The following is a 22,189-nucleotide window of genomic DNA, read 5'->3' as shown; positions in this document are numbered from 1 at the left end:
TGTACAGACAGTAAGTGTGAAGCAAATATGAGGAGCTTTTTAAAGGTTCTAAGACTTGGGTCACTCAAGATATATCCCAACTCAAAACTGCAGACTACACATTAGTCCCTGCCAAGTAATCCTTCTCAAGTCAACAACATTTTTTCTGATGTCTCTGCAATCTGGATGGATCCTTGTTGGGTGCTGGGCTGGTCCATTGTCACAGGCATCTAAATGTCACATACGTGTTCAAATAAGGGGCCTTTAATAACCCTGAGTTCATTAGGGAAAAGCAATACTGTTCTATGCCATGAACTGCCAGATACTCGGTGCATTGTGAACTGACACATTCTCAGGGTGAAGCAGCCACAAGTTGTTCCACCAAACAACCAAAATGACGTGACAGGTGATGCATTAAGTTTTTTTAAATACTGTTGACAATCACTACAAGGACTAATAGCAAAACAATAGCAACATGTCTTAAAAACAATCATTTGTTCTCATAACAAAAATCAGCTAGGAGCATCCCAGGTAACTATCCAATCTAATTATACTAAAACTGTTTACTTTGAGAATAAGTGTGAATCTGAGCGCTGACATTTAAATAAAAATGAATTTTAAAAAATAAGTTTTATTTTTAATCTTATAAATCACTGAAACAATATATATTTATATTTTTTGTGTGTGTATGACATGTATGGTCACATATAGCCTACGTGTTGCCAGCATGAATAAATCATATTGTTTCTTTACTGAATATATAAAGCTCCAGCTTTTTTTAATAATACAGTAGACCGTACTAAGTGATATGTAGCGTTAAGTGGTCCTCTTGATAATGCGCTTGTTTGCATGAATGGCTCAGGCAGTGTCTGTTGATCTAACAGCAAGTCCTCACCTCCACAGCCCCCTTAATCCTGTCCCCAGACAGACTGATGCCAGATCAGCTCGATTCAGGCTGGTAGGACCCCTGTCTTAACAAAAACTATAATACAGCTCCCTAGTAGATCAACTACACCTCAAACTACAGCATGTTTTCTGCCACGTCAAGAGAAATGTGTTCAGGAATTACTTCAACAGAGTCTGGCCTCTTTTTATCTTATTGCAGGCTCTAAATATTTGAATTGCATTCAATATGACTACTGTTGGAATTCACCATCAACAACAAAAAATAATTTATCAATTCATTTTGGGTGAGTTTCCCATTGAGATTCATCTTAAAATTGCAGTATTTATTAGTTCAACGAGAATGTACACCAAAAACACATAATAAATACACACTTCTTACTTAAATGAGACAAATCGCACCATAAATGTCATTGAATTGAATGAATGAGGAATTTTACAGATCTCCAATTAGGATTTCTTAGGCTTCTGAATTATGTCCTCTTAGTACATGGGAAAAGCACCGTACCCTTTCAAAAAGTGAGGATCAAAATTTAAGTATTCTCCTTTGATCTTACACCAGCATATTTTAAATTGTCTGCATGCCCACAGTGTTTCAGCAAGGCTACATTTCATTGATGTTTGAACAATTCTACTCCCTTCCATCAAAGCGCAAACACACAAAGCACTTTATAACATAGGACCAATTTCACCTTCTGACCTTTGTTATTTACAGGTGCTTAATGGAAACACAGAGAAGCCGAGATGCTGTGTAGGCTTAACAAAAAAGATTGCGTGATCAGAATAAAATGATTTGCAGAACGTTGCTTGAGAGTAAGACGTTATCCCAACACTTCAATTAGTTCTATTCACAATGTGTTTTTCCTATTGCTATTTTTATGCTTGGCTGATATTTCCAAGTACTTAAAACCCAAATCATAAAGGTTGCACGTTTGCTCTTTTGGGGTTGTCTAAATTTGACATTTAACACTTCACGCTTTAGTTTTTTCCGTCGAGTTTCGAAATAGGTCAGATCCAAAGTGATGGGACTCTGGCACTCCTGTGACTTGCGCAGAATCCCTATCAGGTACTCTTAGAATCTGGACCCTCCCCTTTTGTGCCCCAAGTTCAATATTAGAACAACTCCCGCAACACCCCTCCTGCCACCCTCACACATTTTTTGTATCATTCATTGTCTTATTACAAACTGGTGTAGCTGTAAGGAGCTCAAGGGGTTTGATGTCTCAAAAAGCAAGACATTCTGATGTGAATGCCCATTAGAGTTACAAAAATAGTCTGGATCTGTTACAGTTGCTCAGTGCATGTCAGCATGAAGTGAGGGGGTCCACAAAGCCTTTGATTGCACTACAAAGTATTTTCTAAATGCACTTGGGTCAATAGAAGGCAAACTTGGATCAATGGTACGCCTGAATCAACAGCCTTGAGGGTTTGTCAACTTGATTAGATTCGGAAGGAAAGTGGGTTGATGAGTAAACATGACAGCATCAATATTACATGAGGGCGAGCATCCAACGATTTCTTTCTTTAATGTCTCTAAGAGATCTGGGTCGAATCTTCTTAATACTCTGCACAAAAACCTCCTTTTTTCATGTCTTAATCTACATTGAGAATCACAAAATATAACGGGAAAAGTTTCAAGTTGAAAGACATTATTTCAGAAAGAAAAAGCAACTTCTAGTTCACACCACCACCGGGTAACTCCATGAAACATTTTTATCAACCGATAAAACATCATGAAATGCATTATTTTTCCCCATGGGATCCCCAAAACTGAAGCAAGAAGATGTCTACCTTGTTTATACAGTCAGGGAACTCCAGTTGCAAAGTCAGAGCTGTAGTTGCAGGGTTCTTGTGTTTCCACAAGCAGATGTCACCACAGACACCTGCTCTGGCTCAACCTCCTCCTATGTTGGCTCCACGGCCTGGGCGTCGGGGGTCGCTGCCCTGCCCCAAATTACACCCATCTTTCAGCCCCCTCGCATGCTATTGTCTTAAGCACTACAGCGGATTTATCCACTCATTAATACTTTTCCACACATTTGTCAGCTTTTACACGATCTTAACAGAATGCAGTCACGGGAATTACATCTGTTGACTTAATGCAAAGACATTCTGCATGTAGGTAGAAAAATAATTGCTATGGTAGCTTTGATAGAAGAAACTAAATTAGTGATAAGCACAAAAAAAATCTAAGAAGCTTACAGTCTCTTACCAAGTGAGTACACCCAGGCTGGAAGGGGGTGCACGCATGCGGGATAGTAGTGGCTGGCCATCTGTTTGTGATGTTTAACAACGGGCTCGCATCAACGCCTATATGATTGACTGACAGTTGGGGAATCCAATCTCTAATGTTGGAACCGGTAGAGAGTCAGGAACAGCAGCAATGGAGGAAACCGAATCTTGGAGCCTTAACCAGAGCAACAACACCAAATGTTGTATACGTAACTTGCTTGTGGCAGGTCCCTCCTTTAATCAGGCACGAGGAACGCCGACCTACATTCATCTGAATGACAGATGTCCCCAGTGTCTTTGCCACCGAGTAGTAGTATGTGCTGAGTCTTTAATGATTACTGTCGCACGCCATGTGGCTCAAGTATTCACAGCTTCCACAGCAGGAAAGAAAGTGAACGAGGCATTGATGTAATCTAAAATGATACCTTGCATGGAAGCGAACGGGCTAGGCACGATTTGGCCTCAATTTTTAGAAGAAATCCGGGTATCACATATTAATTCAAGCCATATCACTACCCAACATATGAACAAGATATGAGTCACTTATTATTTCACATATATATATATATATATATATATATATATATATATATATATATACACATACACATATATATATATATATATACATACATATACATATATATGTAGATATATATATGTATATATGTGTATATATATGTATATATAATATTATATTCATTTGTAAAAGGAATTAGATTCAAAAGTTTAAAACAACATTTCAATAAGTAGCAATTTAAAAATATATATCTTTTTACATATGTAGCTAAGCCAAAAAGGTACCGGATGTACTTTTGTTGTCTTTCACTAACCTCTGTTGATCTGACAGTGGATCATATTTAATCCCATAGTCTTTTTATTTGAACATGACAGATGATGAATGCGCGTCATCCGTCTTTACACTTCAACAGTGATCTGGCTGTCAAACATCTGGCTGATATATCGGCGTCTGAGGGAAAGGGATACCATTGATCATGTTACACACGTGTAAAGCCGTTCTTTACAATAATGGCAAGGTCAGATTTCATTGTGCAGCGTGCACACACTAAATCAGTTAACAAAACCAGTCACCTAAGACTTGTTCAGTGTTGAACAATTGTTTTTTTCTTTTTTTAATGTTTGCCGTGTTTAATTTCAAACCATTCAGCACCATACTCCTCACATGTGACTGGCTTTGTAATGTTGCATGTACAAAAATACTGGTTTATAGATTGCATATATATTTCTTTTCTGAACAAATAAAATGTAAATGAATAAGCCATTAAACTCTGATGGGCCCAGATGCTGGGGTCTTCTATGTTAAGGGGTTGTGTCAATGCCACTAGCAACAGTAGGTTGAACTTCATTTGTGGCCCAACTAAAGCCACAAAGGAAACACACACTGATATTGGAGCAGCATATGCTGCATTCATGCATATTTTAGCGACACAAAGCTAAACCATATTCTGCACACATTTTAATGGAAAACATAAGGATTGAAAGACTTGCTTTCCTGACGTCCTGATTCATGTCCCTTGCAGAATGTGATAATGAAGCAGGCATTATTGCAAACCGCACCATTTGTCCCTCCCCAAGGAGAAACAGTATTAAATTACGTGCACCTGCAAGTAAAACTATGTCCTTTGCTGTTTTTAATTACTGGGAATGCAACAACTCAGTAACAAAAAAGACCTGAAAAACAGTATATTTCTGGACACTGTTTTTCCAAGTAAAATTTTAAGGTATTTTGCTGACGCACACTTTTGTAGATTGGTAGGAATTTGGCTTCTTAGTTCAATTTTGGAACTTGATCCATGACTGAAAATTCATATTCATTAACTCAACTCAATATAATGATCAAATTGGGCATTATTATGCTACATGTTGCTAGTTAGAAAAGAAATCTTGCCACTTAATAATGTATCAACATTGGCAATTTGTATCACCTAATAAAAAAAATCATAATTTTTTTTAATTAAAAAAAACATCACTGAGTTGATCATTTAAATTTTCTTAGCTAGCACACAAACTAATTTGGCAAATGCATTTTATGAGCAGTAAGAAAATATTTCAATAGAAATAATACGGAAAATTCACTAGCATTGTTAAATATTAACACTATGATAACTGGTGTCTTCTAACAAAAACCCTAAAAAAAATAAAATGTATGGCATACCATAACACGCATCATCTAGACTGGGAATGCATGAAACGGCTTTACTTCTGGGTTTATGAGCCCCTGGGGTATTTATGGAGGATGTTTGCTGCTGACAGGAAAATCTTGGTCCAAACATGTCACTCATTATATTGAAATAACAATAAAGGGTCAGTTGAAAGTCAGTTTTTTATGCTGGATGAAGTTTTAAATTTTTGGACCAATTTCACTCTGATTTCCAAGGGGAAACTTAATGATGGATGTCCAGGCGGTAACCTCAAATCCAGACACATCATCACTCTAAGCAATTGAGTTTTGTAGTTGATTTCCATTGTAGGAGTCTCGCTTTCATAAACTGGATGGGTGACAAAGGGCAGCCTTGGTGGAATTCATTGTCCATTTACTCCCAGTAATGCAAAACAGGCACCTTTTTCTCTTGGAGCAATACCATCACACCACCATGATGGATGTGATGAAATTATTCCTCCAAATCCACATGACTGCTGTCCACGAAGCATACGGACAGTTTGTCTCATTCATTGCGCGCTTAGGGAAAGACATTTCTGGCTAATTGGGGCACTGTGATTAATCTAAATTTTAATGTCTCCTCCCCTCTTATTCTTTCTTGTAAAGAGGGTTCCGACCTCAATCTGTTTGTCATTCATAACACAAAGAAATGTACATTTTCTGCTTTTGAAATGGTACAAACATGGACTGACAATCAATTTTTTAACTTTTAATACGTGAGCACTTCAAGTAGGAAATGATCTATTTAAGAAGATGCTTTTGTAGGAAATGATCTATTTAAGAAGATGCTTTTGTAGGAAATGATCTATTTAAGAAGATGGTTTTTCCTTATTTTAACCAACTTTAGTAGTCTTCAACCATCTGTGTTTTTGTCAATTGTTTTGAAATGAGTTGGTCTGAAAACCATATAAATAAGAACATCAATAATAACACATAAATAAATTAAAAAACACAGATGCACTGGCCAAACTATTTATGCTAAAGCCTAGTTTTATATTTCATCCAGTTATTTATTGGAATGTGTAAAAGTGCTTTAACCTTGGTATCGGGACAAAAATGATTTGTAGTCCCATCAACTTTTTTTTGTTTGTTTATTTTGAGCTGAAAAGGCAACATTGATGAGCGCAAAACCTCCCTTTCTATGCGAAGAATGCCTGAGGATATACAATATTTAGATTTCCTTTTGAATTGATTTAATTGTTTTCTTAATAGAATCGTCGTTACTCGTGTTATCTTGCAACCCATTTGACACTCAGAATAGAAAGTAGGTTTTTGTAGTGGGGGTGGATCCATTCATTAATGCAAATGGATGTGAATACAGTCTAATTATAGTGTAATACTTTAAAAAGCAAATTTAGGTTACTGGGACACAGGATACTGTCTTGTCTTCATTGACGTCTCTTGGTGGTTGTCTGTTTAACATGAAAGTGATGGAATCTGGGGCTTTAGAAGAAAGAGCTTTTATCCATTTTTTTTTATTTTAAAGGGACTCCAAATCTGAGCGTTCCGAAATAGATCTTAGCGAAAGTAAATATGACTACAATGATGAAAAAAAAACATTAAACTGCTAGGTATAGTGAAAGTTCCATTAAAAAAAAAAAATGTCAGTGTTGATAGATAAAGAGAATGCCAAAACAAAGTATTACTATGGGAACAGTGATGCACAGTATAATGTTATGTTACAAAACAATAAATGAATGATAGGCAATTTTGGAAACAGGAAAGTGAGGGATTATTTTCCCCAATTTCATCTTTCAACCACTGAACTAGAGCTTGATGGATTTCCATCCGTAGTTCAATGTTTCCTGATGCGCTGTCTTGAACAGTTCTTCTGTAATTCTGCTTAGTGACGCTCTTGTACATCAAGATGACTGCACCATCTGACTCACAAAGAGTTCCAACCACAGACATGTCTTATGTTTCATAGTCCCTCGTAAATTTCCATTAAAGCGCATCCGTGCTGATACACCGTCCTTACAATTAAAGGTCAGACCTTTTAACATGTGCTCTGCTTGTATCCTGCCATTATTGCTTCTTTTATTTCGCATCCTTCTTCCTGTTAAACATAAATCACTATTTTTAATTTACATACTTTTGCCAGCAAGCACAGCTTTTATATTACTATATGTTATATAGTAATGTAAATATTCCCTTTTGACACATGGGCCGTAAATGAGACTCATATATATGCTTTAGCAGAGACTATGAGATGTTTCAAACATTTCACAGCTCAGCAAATCTTTCTCTCCACATGTGTAAAATGGATGTATTGTTTTTCCACTGCTTGATGTTAATCTGCTTTTCATGCACCTTTGTTTGATTAAATAAAGACCAAAGATTTTCATCAGAATGACACTGCATGAAAAGAAATATTACATGGAAGACAAAAAAAGAAAAACATGGTGTGGAAAAGCAATATGTCTCTTGTCTGTTCAGTTAAATTTGCAAAGCTGACAAAAAGTCAACAATATTAATAAATGAGAAGAATGGCATGCACAGTGAAAATAGAGTTGTTTTCAGACACATTTATTTTATTTATATTTAGAAATGTGTTTTATTATTTACTCTTGCTCTGTCTGAAATCACATTTTGCTCTACTGCATATTTTTTTATGGAGAGGCAGCATGGTAGTGAGTGCATGTGGCCAGAATACCAGAAGGTGGTTCTGGGTTCAAATTTTCACCCAGACACTTCTGTGTGGTCTTTATGTTTTCTCCACGCGTGAGAGGGTTAACTGTGGGTACTCCTGTTTTGTCCTATGCATTTTCGGTTCATTGAGCATTCTTAATTATCCATAGGTGTCAGTAGTTGGAGTCCATATGTGACCTGCGACTGACTGGCGACCAGGCCAATGTGAATAGCACACGACCTGTGAAAAAATACCTACAAATAGGATTTTGAGGAGCATTCATCTTTTTTTTTAGGCTAAGAGTTGTGCTCATATCAGCACATCTGTCTTTTAGTCAGATGTTTTTATCATTAAATACAACTTCCTCCATGATATAATGGAAAACTCAAGAAAGGAGTACTGAGGCCTTGGGGAGCGCAACATTCTCAGATTACCAGGTTGACCGTAACTCATTTTGGACAAAGAGAGGCTTAGGTCAGAGTAGGAAAGACAGAAAGAAACACTTAGAAAACTACTCGATCATATAAAAATATAACAATAGCACAATTTGAAACAGATAAATAATTGGATGAAGTAAACTGTTGATTAAGTGGCAACCATATCTAGTTTTTCTTAGTAGAAAATATTTTAGGAAAGCATTTCAATTTTCACTATGAGTTGGCTAGAATAGTCTCCAGCTCCCCCCGTAAACCTTGTGAGGATAAACCAGTACAGAAAATAAATACATTTCCATTTTCTGCGCTTCAACCTTGATGTTTAGTCCATAGAAATAAGTGTCTCCCTTCCTAATTTACCCTGCTAACTTGGCATGTATTTTATATTTACTACAATGCATCCATTAGTGTACACTTCCATTATCTCCCATTATACATTCTTTACAACTTATTTGATATCCACATTTTTAGATCCTGTATCCAAGCCTCAAAATGTCTAAGGCATGACACTTAATCCGTCATCTTTTAAGATTTTAAAGCTTTTGTCTTTCAACTAAGCTTTTATTTAGCATTCTGATACACTGTTGAGGGATTAACATAAACCGATTACTTACTTGTCCTGGATCTCAGAGTGAGGTTTTTAATTTACACAATGCTAAGTTTGTAATTAATGCCTTCATGAAGGTTTTTATGAAGTTATTGCCATCAAGGAAAGTTAAAAGTTAAAGCTCTACTGCACAATACCAATACTCTTATCAAAGATAGTTTAAACTTTTTGACCAATAGAATCCAATTGTTTATAGTGTGTTTTTGAATCACACATGCCATGTTGAACAAATAATGGAAATCTATGAAGAAACTCCTTAAGATACACATCTTATAGATGCTGCACTACACATATTTGTCTTGCTTAAGAAGTCTCCATAGTCAGTTCCCGAGAAGGACTCGCAACACCGTTGCTATGGCAACGACATCCTTTAGAGCAAACACGCTATACGATGTGTAAAGACTTTTATCATACTTTTATTTGTTCAAGCTGGAAAATGAATAGTCACTTGAAATGTAATTGTACAGTAGCATTTCTTCGGGGTCTGCATTTTGGTGACATTTTAGGAGCTGGCCCACTTTTGGCTTTTCTTTTTAATCATCTATTGAACTTGCCCTGGGGAACGACCTAATTCTCAATGACCATTGTGTCACTGTGTCACAACACAAACTCTTGCTTGCCTAAACACATCCTTGCTACCCCCCACTCCCCACCCCCCCAAGAGAAAAAAAATCAAGTGAGAAAGACACAGAAGCCTAAAAGATAGTCACATGATCAAAGCAGCGGAGTGGACTCGTTTGACCAATATATTAATTCACTCAATCATTCATCTTTCTCACAAGGGTCTCTGGGGTGCTGGAGCCCGTGACTGGACGTTTCGTCGAAAGACGTTTGGTCTCCGGATGTTTGGTCCCCGGACGTTTGGTCGACCGGACGTTTCGTTGAAAGACTGTTGGTCCCTGGACATTTGGTCGACCGGACGTTTCGTTGAAAGACTGTTGGTCCCTGGACATTTGGTCGACCGGACGTTTGCTCGCTATCAAATTATGACAGAGTTTACTGTTGATATTTTGATATTAGATATTAAACTCACTCTCTTTCTCTCTCTCTCTCATGATTATAATTTTGAGAGCTGGTTTCAAAAGTAACAACCCGGCAACCAAACGTCCGTTCTACCAAACGTCCGTTCTACCAAACGTCCGGTCGACCAAACGTCCGGTCGACCAAACGTCCGGTCGACCAAACGTCCGGGGACCAAACGTCTTTCGACGAAACGTCCGAGTACCCTGGAGCCTATTCCAACATAAACCAGGCAGAAGGCAGGGTATACTCTGAATTGGTTCACAGGGAACATGAAGACTATCAACCGCACACTCTTACCTACAGAATATTTAGAATTCTCAATCAATTTTGAAATGTGGGAAGAAACCGCAGTACGCGGAGAAAACCCACGCAACCACGGGGAGAACATGCAAGCTCCACACAGGAAGAGCAGAACCCTCTAGGACTAGGGATTCAAGCCTTGATCGCAGAACTGTGAGGTCATGAACGTAAGAAAGAAATGTATTAAAAAAGAATGTAATTTATGCTGTGTGACTAGTATCCTATTTTTGATTGTTTGAAGGCTTATCATCCCCTTGTCATGCAGCAATATCAATGATGAATCACCTACACTACATACTCGTTGAAGACTCAGTGAGTAATGATAAAATAAATTATTAAGGCTCCAGGCAACAGCCTACCTTTCCTATGACTTGTCATTGGGAATAATCCTCTGTCATCAGTGGACTAGCGTAATGGACTGAAATCCTCTGAAGCGTTACATGAAGCAATAGTCTCAGTGATGAGACCATCTTCAAAGAGGAACTCGACACCACAAATCCTCATCCTTTTTTTCACCATCAATCATACTATTCCTCCGACTGCAGTCTTGGTTCTTTTAGAGGAGTCTGGGGAGACAATATCAACTGCTGCTGACAAAGTGGGTGTCAAATTTGGTTGAAAATCTTTGCATAATGGTATACTCAAGGAGCTCACTCATGATAATCCTATGATAGCTGTAATCACATTAGCCATGGGTATGTGATTTGAAATAAAACAGGTAAGGTTTGACACATGACATGGCATGACTGTTGACAATATTATTGTGCTGTCTGTTTTGCTTTGAGATCCAGGGTGAGTAATCAAAAGTTAGATATACTGCTACTTACCATCCTCATAATCCGATGTAACAAGATTTTATTCATTCAAATGTACACTAACGGCCAGGGAAGTGGTTATTCCACAATTGTGTTTTTTCTTTTTTTTTCCTGTGTAAGGGAAGAGCATTATATTAATTAGGATGTTTCTTCTTCCCGCACTTAGCTTTGTTTTGAAATGTTGTGTCATTCAAGATCCTTTTCATGGTTTCCTTATCCCTCCTACCTCAATCTGTTATTTAGTTTGTCCTTGCATGGATATGGGGTTTACACCTTGGGATGTCGTTAAATTTGTGATCTGTGAGCCTGTGAGGACCACTGAGACACTTTGGTGATTAAGAGCTAATCAAATAAACTTGACTTGACACACCATATCGATCAAAAGTCTGCCAAGCAGGCCACCTTGTTGGCCAATTAGCTGTCTTGTTGCCCAGTTTTTTTCCTATTTTTTTCTTTTGAACCTCTCTTGTTAGGCTCATGGCGAAAGACACTTTTGAGTGTCTTGAAAGGCTGAAACTGTTTTAATGTGCCACATGGAAATTTGGTGTATTCTCATTTTGGTTCTTTATGAAAACTCACTTCCTAAATCAGATTTGGACTCAAATCTTGATTGCCTGTTTGTTTTTCCACTGTGTGAACATATTAATCATCAGTCTTCAATCTGATGCTTCCCAACCTCAAGCAAATCATCATCTTCTTACCACATTGTCATTGTTACGATCTACTTCATCTCGTATGCTAAAAATACTGCTTGAACACCCACAAATTCCAATTCACCTTTTCAGTTGCAACACACAACAACTTTGCATTTTCAATGTAAAATTATTGCTTAAGGTTAACAAAATATAACATAATATCACAAAATACTTCTTACTATCAATATGAATACGCCTGAATGCCTGTTTTTGATTCTGGAGTCTCAATATAGCACAACTGCACATGATGTCCTTGAAATTAGATGACTGATTTCTACTTTGCCATCTGTGCTGTGTGGCTTCTTGCCAAATCTTTATCTGCTTTAACAAAATTTGAGCTACCCATGTGGCATGTCCTGCAGAAGGTCCCTTGCATAACAGAGGTAACTCATTTGGTGGCTGTCCATCATTTTTATTTATTTAAGCTCAGACACATTGCAATGTCAAGCAATATATGCCCCCAACTCCCATCCGACACAAAAAAAACTTAGTTTATTATTTCATTCTCCAAAAGAACTTTTGAGTTTCTTTGTTACCCCCTGGCCATTAGAATGGAGAGTGAACACCCCCCACGAGGCTGGCTGGATGCCCCATACAGTGTCTCTTAACAAAAATTTACGTGTGTGTGCAAAGAAAGAATGGCAAAGATGGTAGCAAAAATAAGCAGATATGACACAGAGTGAGATATGTTTCCACCCACAATTTCTTTCTTTCTTTCTTTGTCAGCCATCCAGCACCACAGATGGTTTTGTTCACAACCTTAGACTGCGGTAAACCCAGGGCTTCCCCATATCTGATGACATCATTACCTCATAAATAGTAAAAAAAAGACGAAAAGAATCGTCTATTCATGAACTATGAATGAATGGCAGAATACCATTGCGTTAGTTATTTCTGCTGGACATTGTATTAAAAAAAACATTCAAATGGAGGCCAAACCTTAAAGAAACAACTGGGATAGCAACTTCTTCCAAAACTGAGCTACACACGCTTAACTCTCTACTCAACAGCACAAAGCAAAGAAGACAAGATATTATGTGTATTATTTTGACACTTGAAATAGCACGACCAATTCTTTTTCGCAGAAGCCAAACAACATTCAGGTGTGAGGTCAGAAAATGACCTCGACACAGCATTCCACTTTCGGTTTGCCAATAGAACGTCTCACTGACAGATATACAGTAGTTTTGTGACGTCAATAATTACGGTGCATGGTCATTTGCGGTTTTCTGCTTTATTCATTATGCAAAAAAATAGGTTTTCAACCCTTAACTTCAGCTTTTGATACATGAGTATGCTACTTTAAATGCCACCATTTTTGTTGCGCTACTCTCAAGTGAGACTTTTTTCGTTTTTTAATGGTCATGGTATATATTTTCCAGTCATAAGTCAGTTGGATAACTGTTTAGCATATCTCCCATATGTCTGGAAACCACACCTGGGTTTTGTTGAGTAGTTATCCACCTGCTTCCTGGAGTAACTTGAAATGGTTCCTGACCTTTTCAGATGTTTGAAATAAAGTTATGCACGTCAGAGTTAAGGGGTCTTGTTGGGGCCTGTTGACAGACATTAAGCAGAGAAAGATATAAGCTAGTATACTCAAAGTTAAAGGCAATGCTCATAAAGATACCAGACAGAATGCTTTTTACACAACAACAAAAATAACGTTCATACCCGCTAGGAAAGGAGTGCTGTTCTGTTCATTTCAAGCTATTTCAACATGGGGAATGGGAGGGTTAAGTAATCAATAAATCCTATATGCCCTTCCACTGCGAGATACAGTGAGCAGACACTTTAATGATACATCTTGGGATTTCTACCAGCGGTGGTAAATTTCCTAACAGAACCAGAATTATTTTATTGTCATTGGGCAGGAGGAATAGTCTAGCCAGGTCCAATACAACCTACTGATATTATTATACAGTATATACTAAACTCCCAAGCAGCCGTATTGTGAAATTTCCTGGAAGTACCCACCAATGAGGAGTTGCAGACTCACGAGCACCCATGCCTGTAGTTATTTCATATTATTTCTGGAGCTGGACAGCAGGAGAAAGGAAAAGGAAAGAAAAGTTCACTCCCTGCTGTCACATTTTTGCACGTACTTGTGCGTCAGCATCTTCTGGTAAAATCATTGGGGAGACATTGGTGGTCAAGGAAAGCACAACTAAAACATCAGTCGTTACAGGTGTGTGGAGACTCTCGGCAACACAGGGTGTAAAAGCCGGAGCAAGAGAGTATTATTGTTTTTCTATTCTGCTCCGTTATGCAAGGGATGAGATTTTATTCTGACTGATGCTGGCAATTAAAGGGATAAACGAGTCGGACGCCCAATGAATCTTTCAGTCATTGGTCTCAAGGGGAGTGTGAAGCCTTGAAACTGGTCCCAATGTCTGGTGTTTCTAATTTGATAGCATAAATCTCTACAGAGGCTTAAATCAGGCTTTAGTCCTGCTAAATCTTGCAATCACTAATGGCCAATGCGGAATGCTGTCAAGCCCCTTCCCAATTAGTTCTTTTTAATGGGAATTCTAATCTGTAATAATTACCATATGTTGTTTTGTCTTTTTTTGTCTCATTATTTGACTACTGCAAGTTGCACTGCTGACAGCAAATATACATGTTCAACTGTGACTGACAAAAAACAAGTGGTTGGAAATGGAATAAAAAGCAAAGGAAGAACCTCCATAAAACCACAGAGAGGATTTACATCTCCCCTGGGGGCTCTTGATGGCTTGAAATATGTTTATAATGCAGTGTCAGGACAAATGTGTCACCCATGACAGTAAAGAGGATATATACTTTATGGAATATGGTTGTGTATTTTATTTTACATTTATATTTTTCCTGTCATATCTTGTCTCAACAAAGCGATCAATCAAACAGTAGTTACTTTGTCCCCAACTCAACCACAACCCTCAAAAGAATGATAGCAGAAATCGAATGAAAAAATGAATAGCTACATCATTATGAGCAATATCATTATGGTTGTTGTAAAATAAAAATAAATGTTGCTAGGCTGATTTTCTGGCCCAGGGTGGATTTGATTGATTACAGTTGAGAATAATGCGTTTCTTAGGACAATTAATTATTTCTCCTGAAGTAGGTTATTTGGTATTGCATCAAGAGGTTGAAAGTGTATAATATCAAGACTTGAGAAACAGTGGAGCAGTGTTTGGCCCACTACATTTGCTCTAAAAGGATCCAATTCATAGAATACACAAAGAGTCTTCACACTGCAGACCTCAAAGCTCTGCAGCGTTCGTCTCAAAAATGTGTTCCCCCTGAAATTCAGTGTACATATGTTTATGGAGCGCAATATGCCATCAAACACCGAACCATAAATCTTTTCCATACGTAAGCTTGAGTTTGACCCTCAGCTATGCACTACCTTGAGTCCAAGGGAGGAAAACTAGGATCAAGAGAGACAGAAAATATTATTTTTATCCTATTATTCCCCCACTATCCTTAGCTAAAATAAGTTACTTGTCGAATTTATCCTGAATTCTTATCTGATACTGTGGCAAATAATTCCCTAACTCGCACAAATTTCTCCTAATGATTAGATTTTTTTTCTTTATGTATTTTTATTTCATCATATTCCCCTGCCGTTGTACTTGCAACTTTCCTAACAGCTTGCAGCTAGCAAATATCCCTTTAATGTCTCCCAATTTCTCCAAAATTTTCGATAAAAAACGTAGCATGACAGCTTAAAGACCCACTTTGTACAATCTGTTCAATTTTTTTTCATGCCTCCACCAAAACGACCCTTGACAGAGAACCTTATATTTTAAATTCTGATACTTCATCAAGGCTCAGCATTTCCTTTGATATGTCAATCTCAACCCACAACTTCATCACCTCCATTTTGGAATTACAGGCTCAGCTCTTCTATGGTTTAAATCTTATCTCTCAGCAAGGATGCACCATTGAAATCGTGGCAATGTGACCTCTGATTATTATAATTTCACTTGCGCAGTCACACACAGGGATCAGAACTTGGCCCTTACTGCAACACTGTCCATTTCACAAAACTTTTTTGTCACTTTCACAACATAATTGAAAGTTGTAAACCCAGAGTAGCTTCAGGTGAAAGTACATGTCATTCTTTGAAAATAAAGGATAAAAGCCTTTGTGGGAGGTTCAGAAATGCCACACTATGTACTGCTGGCTGTCAAAAAATAAGCAGTAGTATTAGACCATGTATATTGTAGAAGGCATACATACACAAATAAGAATTGTCAAGCAGAGGTGTCTCTTCAAAATATTGCTGAAAGGCCACAACTCAAGAATGACTTTTAAAGTGGGTGTTAAATGGATAGGAAACATTCCCTTGAAATTCTTATCAGTCGTTTTGGCAAACTTATACTTAGACTTTTCTGTTCAAGCATTTATATTGGTGAAAACCAGTGAACCACAAACCTCATGTGTTCTCTCCTAATCAATTATGGTGAAAACCGCTGGATTTGCAAACTGTATTTAAATTGGCCGTTTTATTGTTTTGTCTGGTACTCCAAATGTTTTGAATGATGATTTCCTTTGCTTTATGATCGGAGCATGGAAAACTCGAATGGAGCCTTTTGTTATGCAATGTTCATTTAAATAATACACAGATTAGTGCCATGTTAGTAGGTAAAGGTAACAAACATTTATACATATCCTGGGATAAATAGACTATGAAAACACATTTGGACAAAAAAATCGCAGTATCTGTGTTTTCTTTCAAGATTTGAGCTATTAAAGATTAAATAAGAAAGCTTAGCATTGTCACAACAACAACAACAACAACTAATTCTAAAATCTCTTGTTAAAGTTTATTGCTGGATAATTCAGGGAAAAAGGAACAAATTGTTGACCAGTTTTGTTTTGGGTCATTTTCAACTGTATGCATGGACACAGTAGAGAAAAATGAGGCTAATGAAGTGAACTTCTGTTCCTGCAAACAATCCCTTAGTAACCTTTTGAGGATTAAACCTTTATGGGGCTATTTGATTTTACTGCACAACAAAACATTGTTAAAGCATAAAACAACACACTTATTCTCAAAGTAATATTAGAACACTGCCTTTACAAGACTACCCATTTTCTCCAATGGCATAATTTAGAAAAAAAAAGAAAAGGAAAAACTATAAAAAATTAAAGAAAACAGTGAATAATTCGGAAGAGAAGAAACACTGGCTTACAGGGCTCATGTAAATACTTCCACTACATATTTTTCAAAAATACTTCCAAATCTTCTCTCAAAAAAGAAAAATATACGCATTGCAGAGGTGAAAACCCATAAATGAATATGAAAAGGAAAAGGGATCTCTTTTCAAGTTTTCACATTTCTGGAGGGGTGGCTCAGTGGAGCGAGTGATTAGCGCGTCAGCCTCACAGCTCTAGGGTCCTGTGTTCAAATCCAGGTCTTGCCACCAGTGTGGAGTTTGCATGTTCTCCCCGGGCCTGCGTGGGTTTCCACTGGGTACTCCGGTTTCCTCCCACATTCCCAAAACATGCATGATAGGCTGATTGGACACTCTAAATTGCCCCTAGGTATGAGTGTGAGTGTGCATGGTGGTCGGTCCCCTGCCTCTGGCCCGGAGTCAGATGAGTTAGGTTCCAGCACCCCCCGCGACCCTAATGAGGATGAAGCCGTTCAGAAAATGAGATGAGACATTTCTGCAGTGATGCGACAACTACCATTCACGAGGATTTGCTGCCACCTCCCGTTTTTTTTACACTTCATTCTTTAGACAATGAAGGAACAGAATATCAACCTGAACAAGATACATTAATGGCAGTGAAATGAATTCAGTATCAATCCACTATTGTGAAATTGATATCGCTCAAATGCACACGACATGCATTTATTTATCAACACTTTATACTTGGAAGTGAGTGTGGCCAGTGTCAAGGTCATGCATGTGAGAATGACGACTCCAAGTGGAGGCACAATAATACTACAAGTAGTTCATAGGGCCAAAGGGAACATTTTATACATTGATTTTGAGCAATGGATGCTTATTTGTATTTTCCCTGGTAAAACTGATGTACTTTATAAATATTATACAAATTTATGAGAAATTATATTCGATATTTTGCTGGATTTCTTTTCCTTAGGGTCTATTAAAAGCTCAGCATTTCTAATGTGCTGTCAATTCTTGAGTGGTTTGGACTTTAAAAGGTTAAAATAGCAACAGCACACTTTTCTTAACAAAAATGGTTGCCATTTCGACTAATGAAAATAATAGAAAAATAAGTTCTTCAGAACCAATTAAATGTATTTATGATGAACTAACATCATAGTTGGCTGGGCTCCAGCACCCCCTCCAATCCTTGTCAGGATAAGCAGTACGGAAAATTAAGTAAGGCTTCCTAAGCCAAATCTGAGTGATAGAAAGGAATGTCCAATGAAGCATGTGCATATCCGGTTCACATTCACATAACAAAAATTCCAAGAGTACCAACGGGCACCTCCACATCCATTGAAGTCACACTACGTCACAGGAATATAACCAGGAAGAACATTTTCTTTTTGAGATAAGATAACACTGTGAAATCAAACCTGACTTTTAAAAGCAACTTTAATGATCATCTGGATTCATGTACAGTAAACCCATTTGCAAAGTGTTCCCATTTCCTCACAGATCTCAAAACTGACATTTTTTAACTACTTTTGTCCCAAAACCATGTTCTCCCTAGACTTGTGTGGTTTTTTTCTGGGTACTCTGACATTTTTGAACTACTTTTGTCCCAAAACCATGTTCTCCCTGGACTTGCGTGGTTTTTTTTGGGTACTCCGTTTTTCTCCCACATGCCCAAAACATGCATGCTCATATAATTGAACACTCTAAATTGCCCCCAATTAAGTATGAGGCTCCAGCAATCAAGCAATTTACCCAAAACCTAGTCTGACCTGCCTACCCAACAAGCTGCTGTCAATTTGCAATGTGTTTTTCTTAATGGCATACAGACAAATATACCAGTTGATGCCAGTATATAAAATACTCAAGCTGTAAACAATTCACTAAAACAACTTGGCATTTGCATGGTCTGTATGTGCTTTGTATTTGAGTCTATTAATTTCCCACACACTCTGAGTAGGAGTTAATGCTTTGGGCCAGAGCTCCTCATTGTTCTTCACAAACACAAACCTCCCCCACGAGTGTAATGTGTTGTGTCTGGATACATTTCATCAACACGTATGTTCCTCGGCGAGTGCAATTCAGTTTAGATAGCCGTCATAAAAATAGATGTTTGGCGGCATAAATAAAATCCCCACGGCCAAGTGCTCGTAAAAATGTGCATCCACCCAACCCTGAGCTTTTGAAGCAAAAGTCCATTCCATTTACTCTGCTGCTCCCCTTCAGCCTCCCTTCCCGTGGGTGGAGTTTCATCCACCGACGCACGGCTGGAAGAGCTGGTTCCTAAGACAACCCATGAAACATGCATCCCACTAGTGAGACTGCTTTCACAGCAGCTGCGGGAAACCAAATCTACCACTTAGAACCTGCAAGAGAGAGAGAGACAATCTAGCTACACTTCCTGTTGTGAGAGCAAACATGAGAGGATATATGAGGCAGAAACCTGCCACATAAACCTGGCCTGAATTTTGCAGCTGAGAATCATTAAGGTAAGTTTTTATTTGTTTTTATACAACTAGTTTAATGTTGTGGACGTGCGCAGTGGTTCCGAATAATAAATTCAAGCATCAAAATGGCTGTGTTAAACTAATGAACTACTTGGAGTTCCTCGTTTACAACTCCAGATAACTTCAGCATGGTAAGAGAAACTCCCTTATAGTTTTATTTAACTATTATGGTGGAAGTTGGTGATGCATTGAACCGCTAAGGGACTTTCTGGGACTACAAAAGGGAGATACAAAGCTGCAAAGTTGACCAAAAACAAAGAAAAGATCAATGTGCGGTGGTAATGAGAGATATGTTTACTGTGCATGGTCATTCAACAAACCAACCATAGATGTGTCTTTATGTTCCTTATCATAGTCATCAAACACATTGGCGTTTAACCTTGAACCCTGTGAATTCATGTTTGCCTCTGTCTCAATCGTGTGTTGTTTTTAACGTTGCTTGCGTTTCTGCATATGATGTGGAACCTTGTGAGTGCCTTGCTCATTTTTCTTGCATGTGTGTGGTTCCTCCTCAGTTTCTGCAGATTTCTGGGTTTGTTCCTGTTACCCCAAGATGCAAATGAATAGTTTACTCAATCAATTCAGTAAGTATGATGGGATTAAGATATAATTGCCTCTAGTTAAATATATAGCTAGTGGTCTTTGGGGGCAACCTGGTGCCAGAAAGCCCCATATTGATGACCTTTGCCATAATGAATTGGGCAGTGGAAAGAAAAATCTATACTAACTGACAGTGTACACAAACAAAGTGATATTTGCCAGCAATTAAATGGCAAGTACATCTTAGAAATAGATAAATGTTTTTGAAATGTTAATACTTATTGCAACATATTTAGTGTCTTTATATTTAGAAAACCTCTGTTTAGATGGCTTGCATAGCCCCTACTCTAACCAGAATTTTAGCAACTATACTATATTAAGTGAGTCCAATTTAGAAGTGGCCAATAGCAATGTGTGCTCAACATCATATGTGCTTGCCAGTTTGATCTCATTATCAATGGCCAGCCATTAGGCCGGATAGATACTGACCTGGCGGAAGTCATAATTCGATTCGAGGTGTAATGACGGTCGCTTCCTCCAATTGCAAACAGATTGGATGTCTGTCACTGTCAATTGCAGCCATTGTGTTTTGAGTTCGTAGTTTAAAAAGGGTAAGGCTTCTTCCCCTGTGGATGTATATAGGCTCAGAATTCTTGTTTTACTTTATTTTTAAGTCATTTCTTTAAATCTGTGTGTCAGCAACACCTTCCCATCTCACTTGTCCTCCCACAAAAACTGTCAAAAACAAACAAACAAACAAAAAAGAAGTCAGAACTTTAGTTACTTAGTTTTGCTAGACTTAGTTTAATTCTTTACTGAAGAAACGTCGTCAAACAATGCATGACAAATACCACTTTTAGTACCTAATTTCCCAAATACTTTCGCTCATAATACCGTTAAAAATGAAAACTGCACTCAAACATTAACTTAGCCCTTTTTTAAAGTCCATGTTTACTACATATTTTATGATTCATGTCATCTTCGGGCTTGTTTTCAGTGTATGTTTTGTTACCCAAATTGCAGGGTTTCTTGCGGCGCTCACTTAAAACCTGCAATTTTGGTTATAATGAGCAGGCAGTGATTGCATTATTCTTGAACATGTATCATACCTCTTTAATTATCTGGCATTAAGATATGCATCCTCACTGACATCAAATATTTATGCTTCCACACTGCTATCAATCTGGGTTTATTGCTCACCATGTGCATGAGCAGGTCAATATTTTTTTAGTCAGGATTGGATTTAAAGTCATTGATCTCTTTCGGAAGCATCCATGGATCCTAACATAGTTATGGCATCAGTGGCGGAGCATGAGGATGCCAATTTTAGATACAGTGACTCAACTTAATGGTAAAGTTTGTTTCTCATTACGTCACTTTAGTAGTGTGGCTCATCATTTGACCTCCTCATTATGTCATGTCATTGATACCCAGAGTGGCTTGTTGAATGGTGCAACACTCCCATAAGAAAATGCATGATGGTGCAACTTTGCAGAGGATTAATATACAGGTTTATGAATAGTGGTATAGTATCTGTCTGCGTGTTGCTGCACGGATTTAGATACGTTGCATGAACGCAAACAAGGCTGCCACAATCAATGTTCCCTCTAATTTTTTGTTTGTCTGGGCAGAAAGACACCTCCCTGAGCACACTGAGTACCAGTGTGAGCAATATAATCATTGCTTGCTATGGGCACACACCAGTATCACACCTGCCATAAGCAGGTAATAATAAAATGTAATGATTAATATCTATGAATGGGCGGCCCGGCGGATGAGTGGTTCGTGCGTCGGCCTCACAGCTAATAAAAAATAGAAAAATAAATATTGGAATTTTATTTTGTGCGCTCCATATGATTTTCTGTGCGCAGAGAAGACGAGAGTAGTGCGCAATTGCGCACGCGCGCATCTTAGAGGGAACATTGGCCACAATATGTCTAAAGTTGTGTATATTTTTCGAGTTGTTTCACGTTTTTTGTGGTACACCGCGAAAAAACCTGTCACCATAAAACACTGTAAAACACTAAAACATTTAAGTTGTATGCGGCAAACAATTGGCGCATATTAAAATGTTTTTCTTTAAGGATTATAACATTCTCTCAGCTAAAAACTTGGGTCCTGAAACCTTATTTTACATCTAAAAATTTTAAATTCTAAATGCATGTGGAAAAACGCGTTGTGGATTAATAGAACCAAGGTTGACTCTTTCGACAGTCA

At 37.9% G+C, this 22,189-nt stretch overlaps 2 protein-coding genes across 5 annotated transcripts in view; one reads left to right on the top strand and one right to left on the bottom strand.

Moving 5' to 3' along the window:
• The window catches only part of tncb (tenascin Cb), a 46,524-nt gene extending 43,234 nt beyond the window's left edge, over positions 1-3,290 (bottom strand). The window contains exons 1-2 of one of the 2 annotated variants that reach the window (XM_077600701.1): positions 3,095-3,290; positions 2,674-2,826 (exon numbers count right to left, since the gene is read on the bottom strand). The gene's annotated coding sequence lies outside the window, so the exon portion shown is untranslated. The other variant, XM_077600702.1, reaches the window with a different exon arrangement.
• Positions 1-22,189, top strand: part of LOC144074325 (dual specificity testis-specific protein kinase 1) — an 82,479-nt gene that overhangs the window by 45,226 nt on the left and 15,064 nt on the right. Inside the window, exons 3-4 of one of the 3 annotated variants that reach the window (XM_077600705.1) lie at positions 19,152-19,414; positions 19,948-20,016. In XM_077600705.1, the coding sequence (XP_077456831.1) occupies positions 19,986-20,016 (31 nt within the window). In that variant the 5' untranslated portion in view covers positions 19,152-19,414; positions 19,948-19,985. The remainder of the gene's footprint in view (positions 1-19,151; positions 19,415-19,947; positions 20,017-22,189) is intronic. The other 2 variants (XM_077600706.1, XM_077600707.1) reach the window with 2 other exon arrangements.

This window comes from Stigmatopora argus, chromosome 5 (genome assembly GCF_051989625.1).
Source record: "Stigmatopora argus isolate UIUO_Sarg chromosome 5, RoL_Sarg_1.0, whole genome shotgun sequence".
Lineage (NCBI taxonomy): Eukaryota > Metazoa > Chordata > Actinopteri > Syngnathiformes > Syngnathidae > Stigmatopora > Stigmatopora argus.
This window is presented reverse-complemented; position numbering and strand designations above follow the sequence as displayed.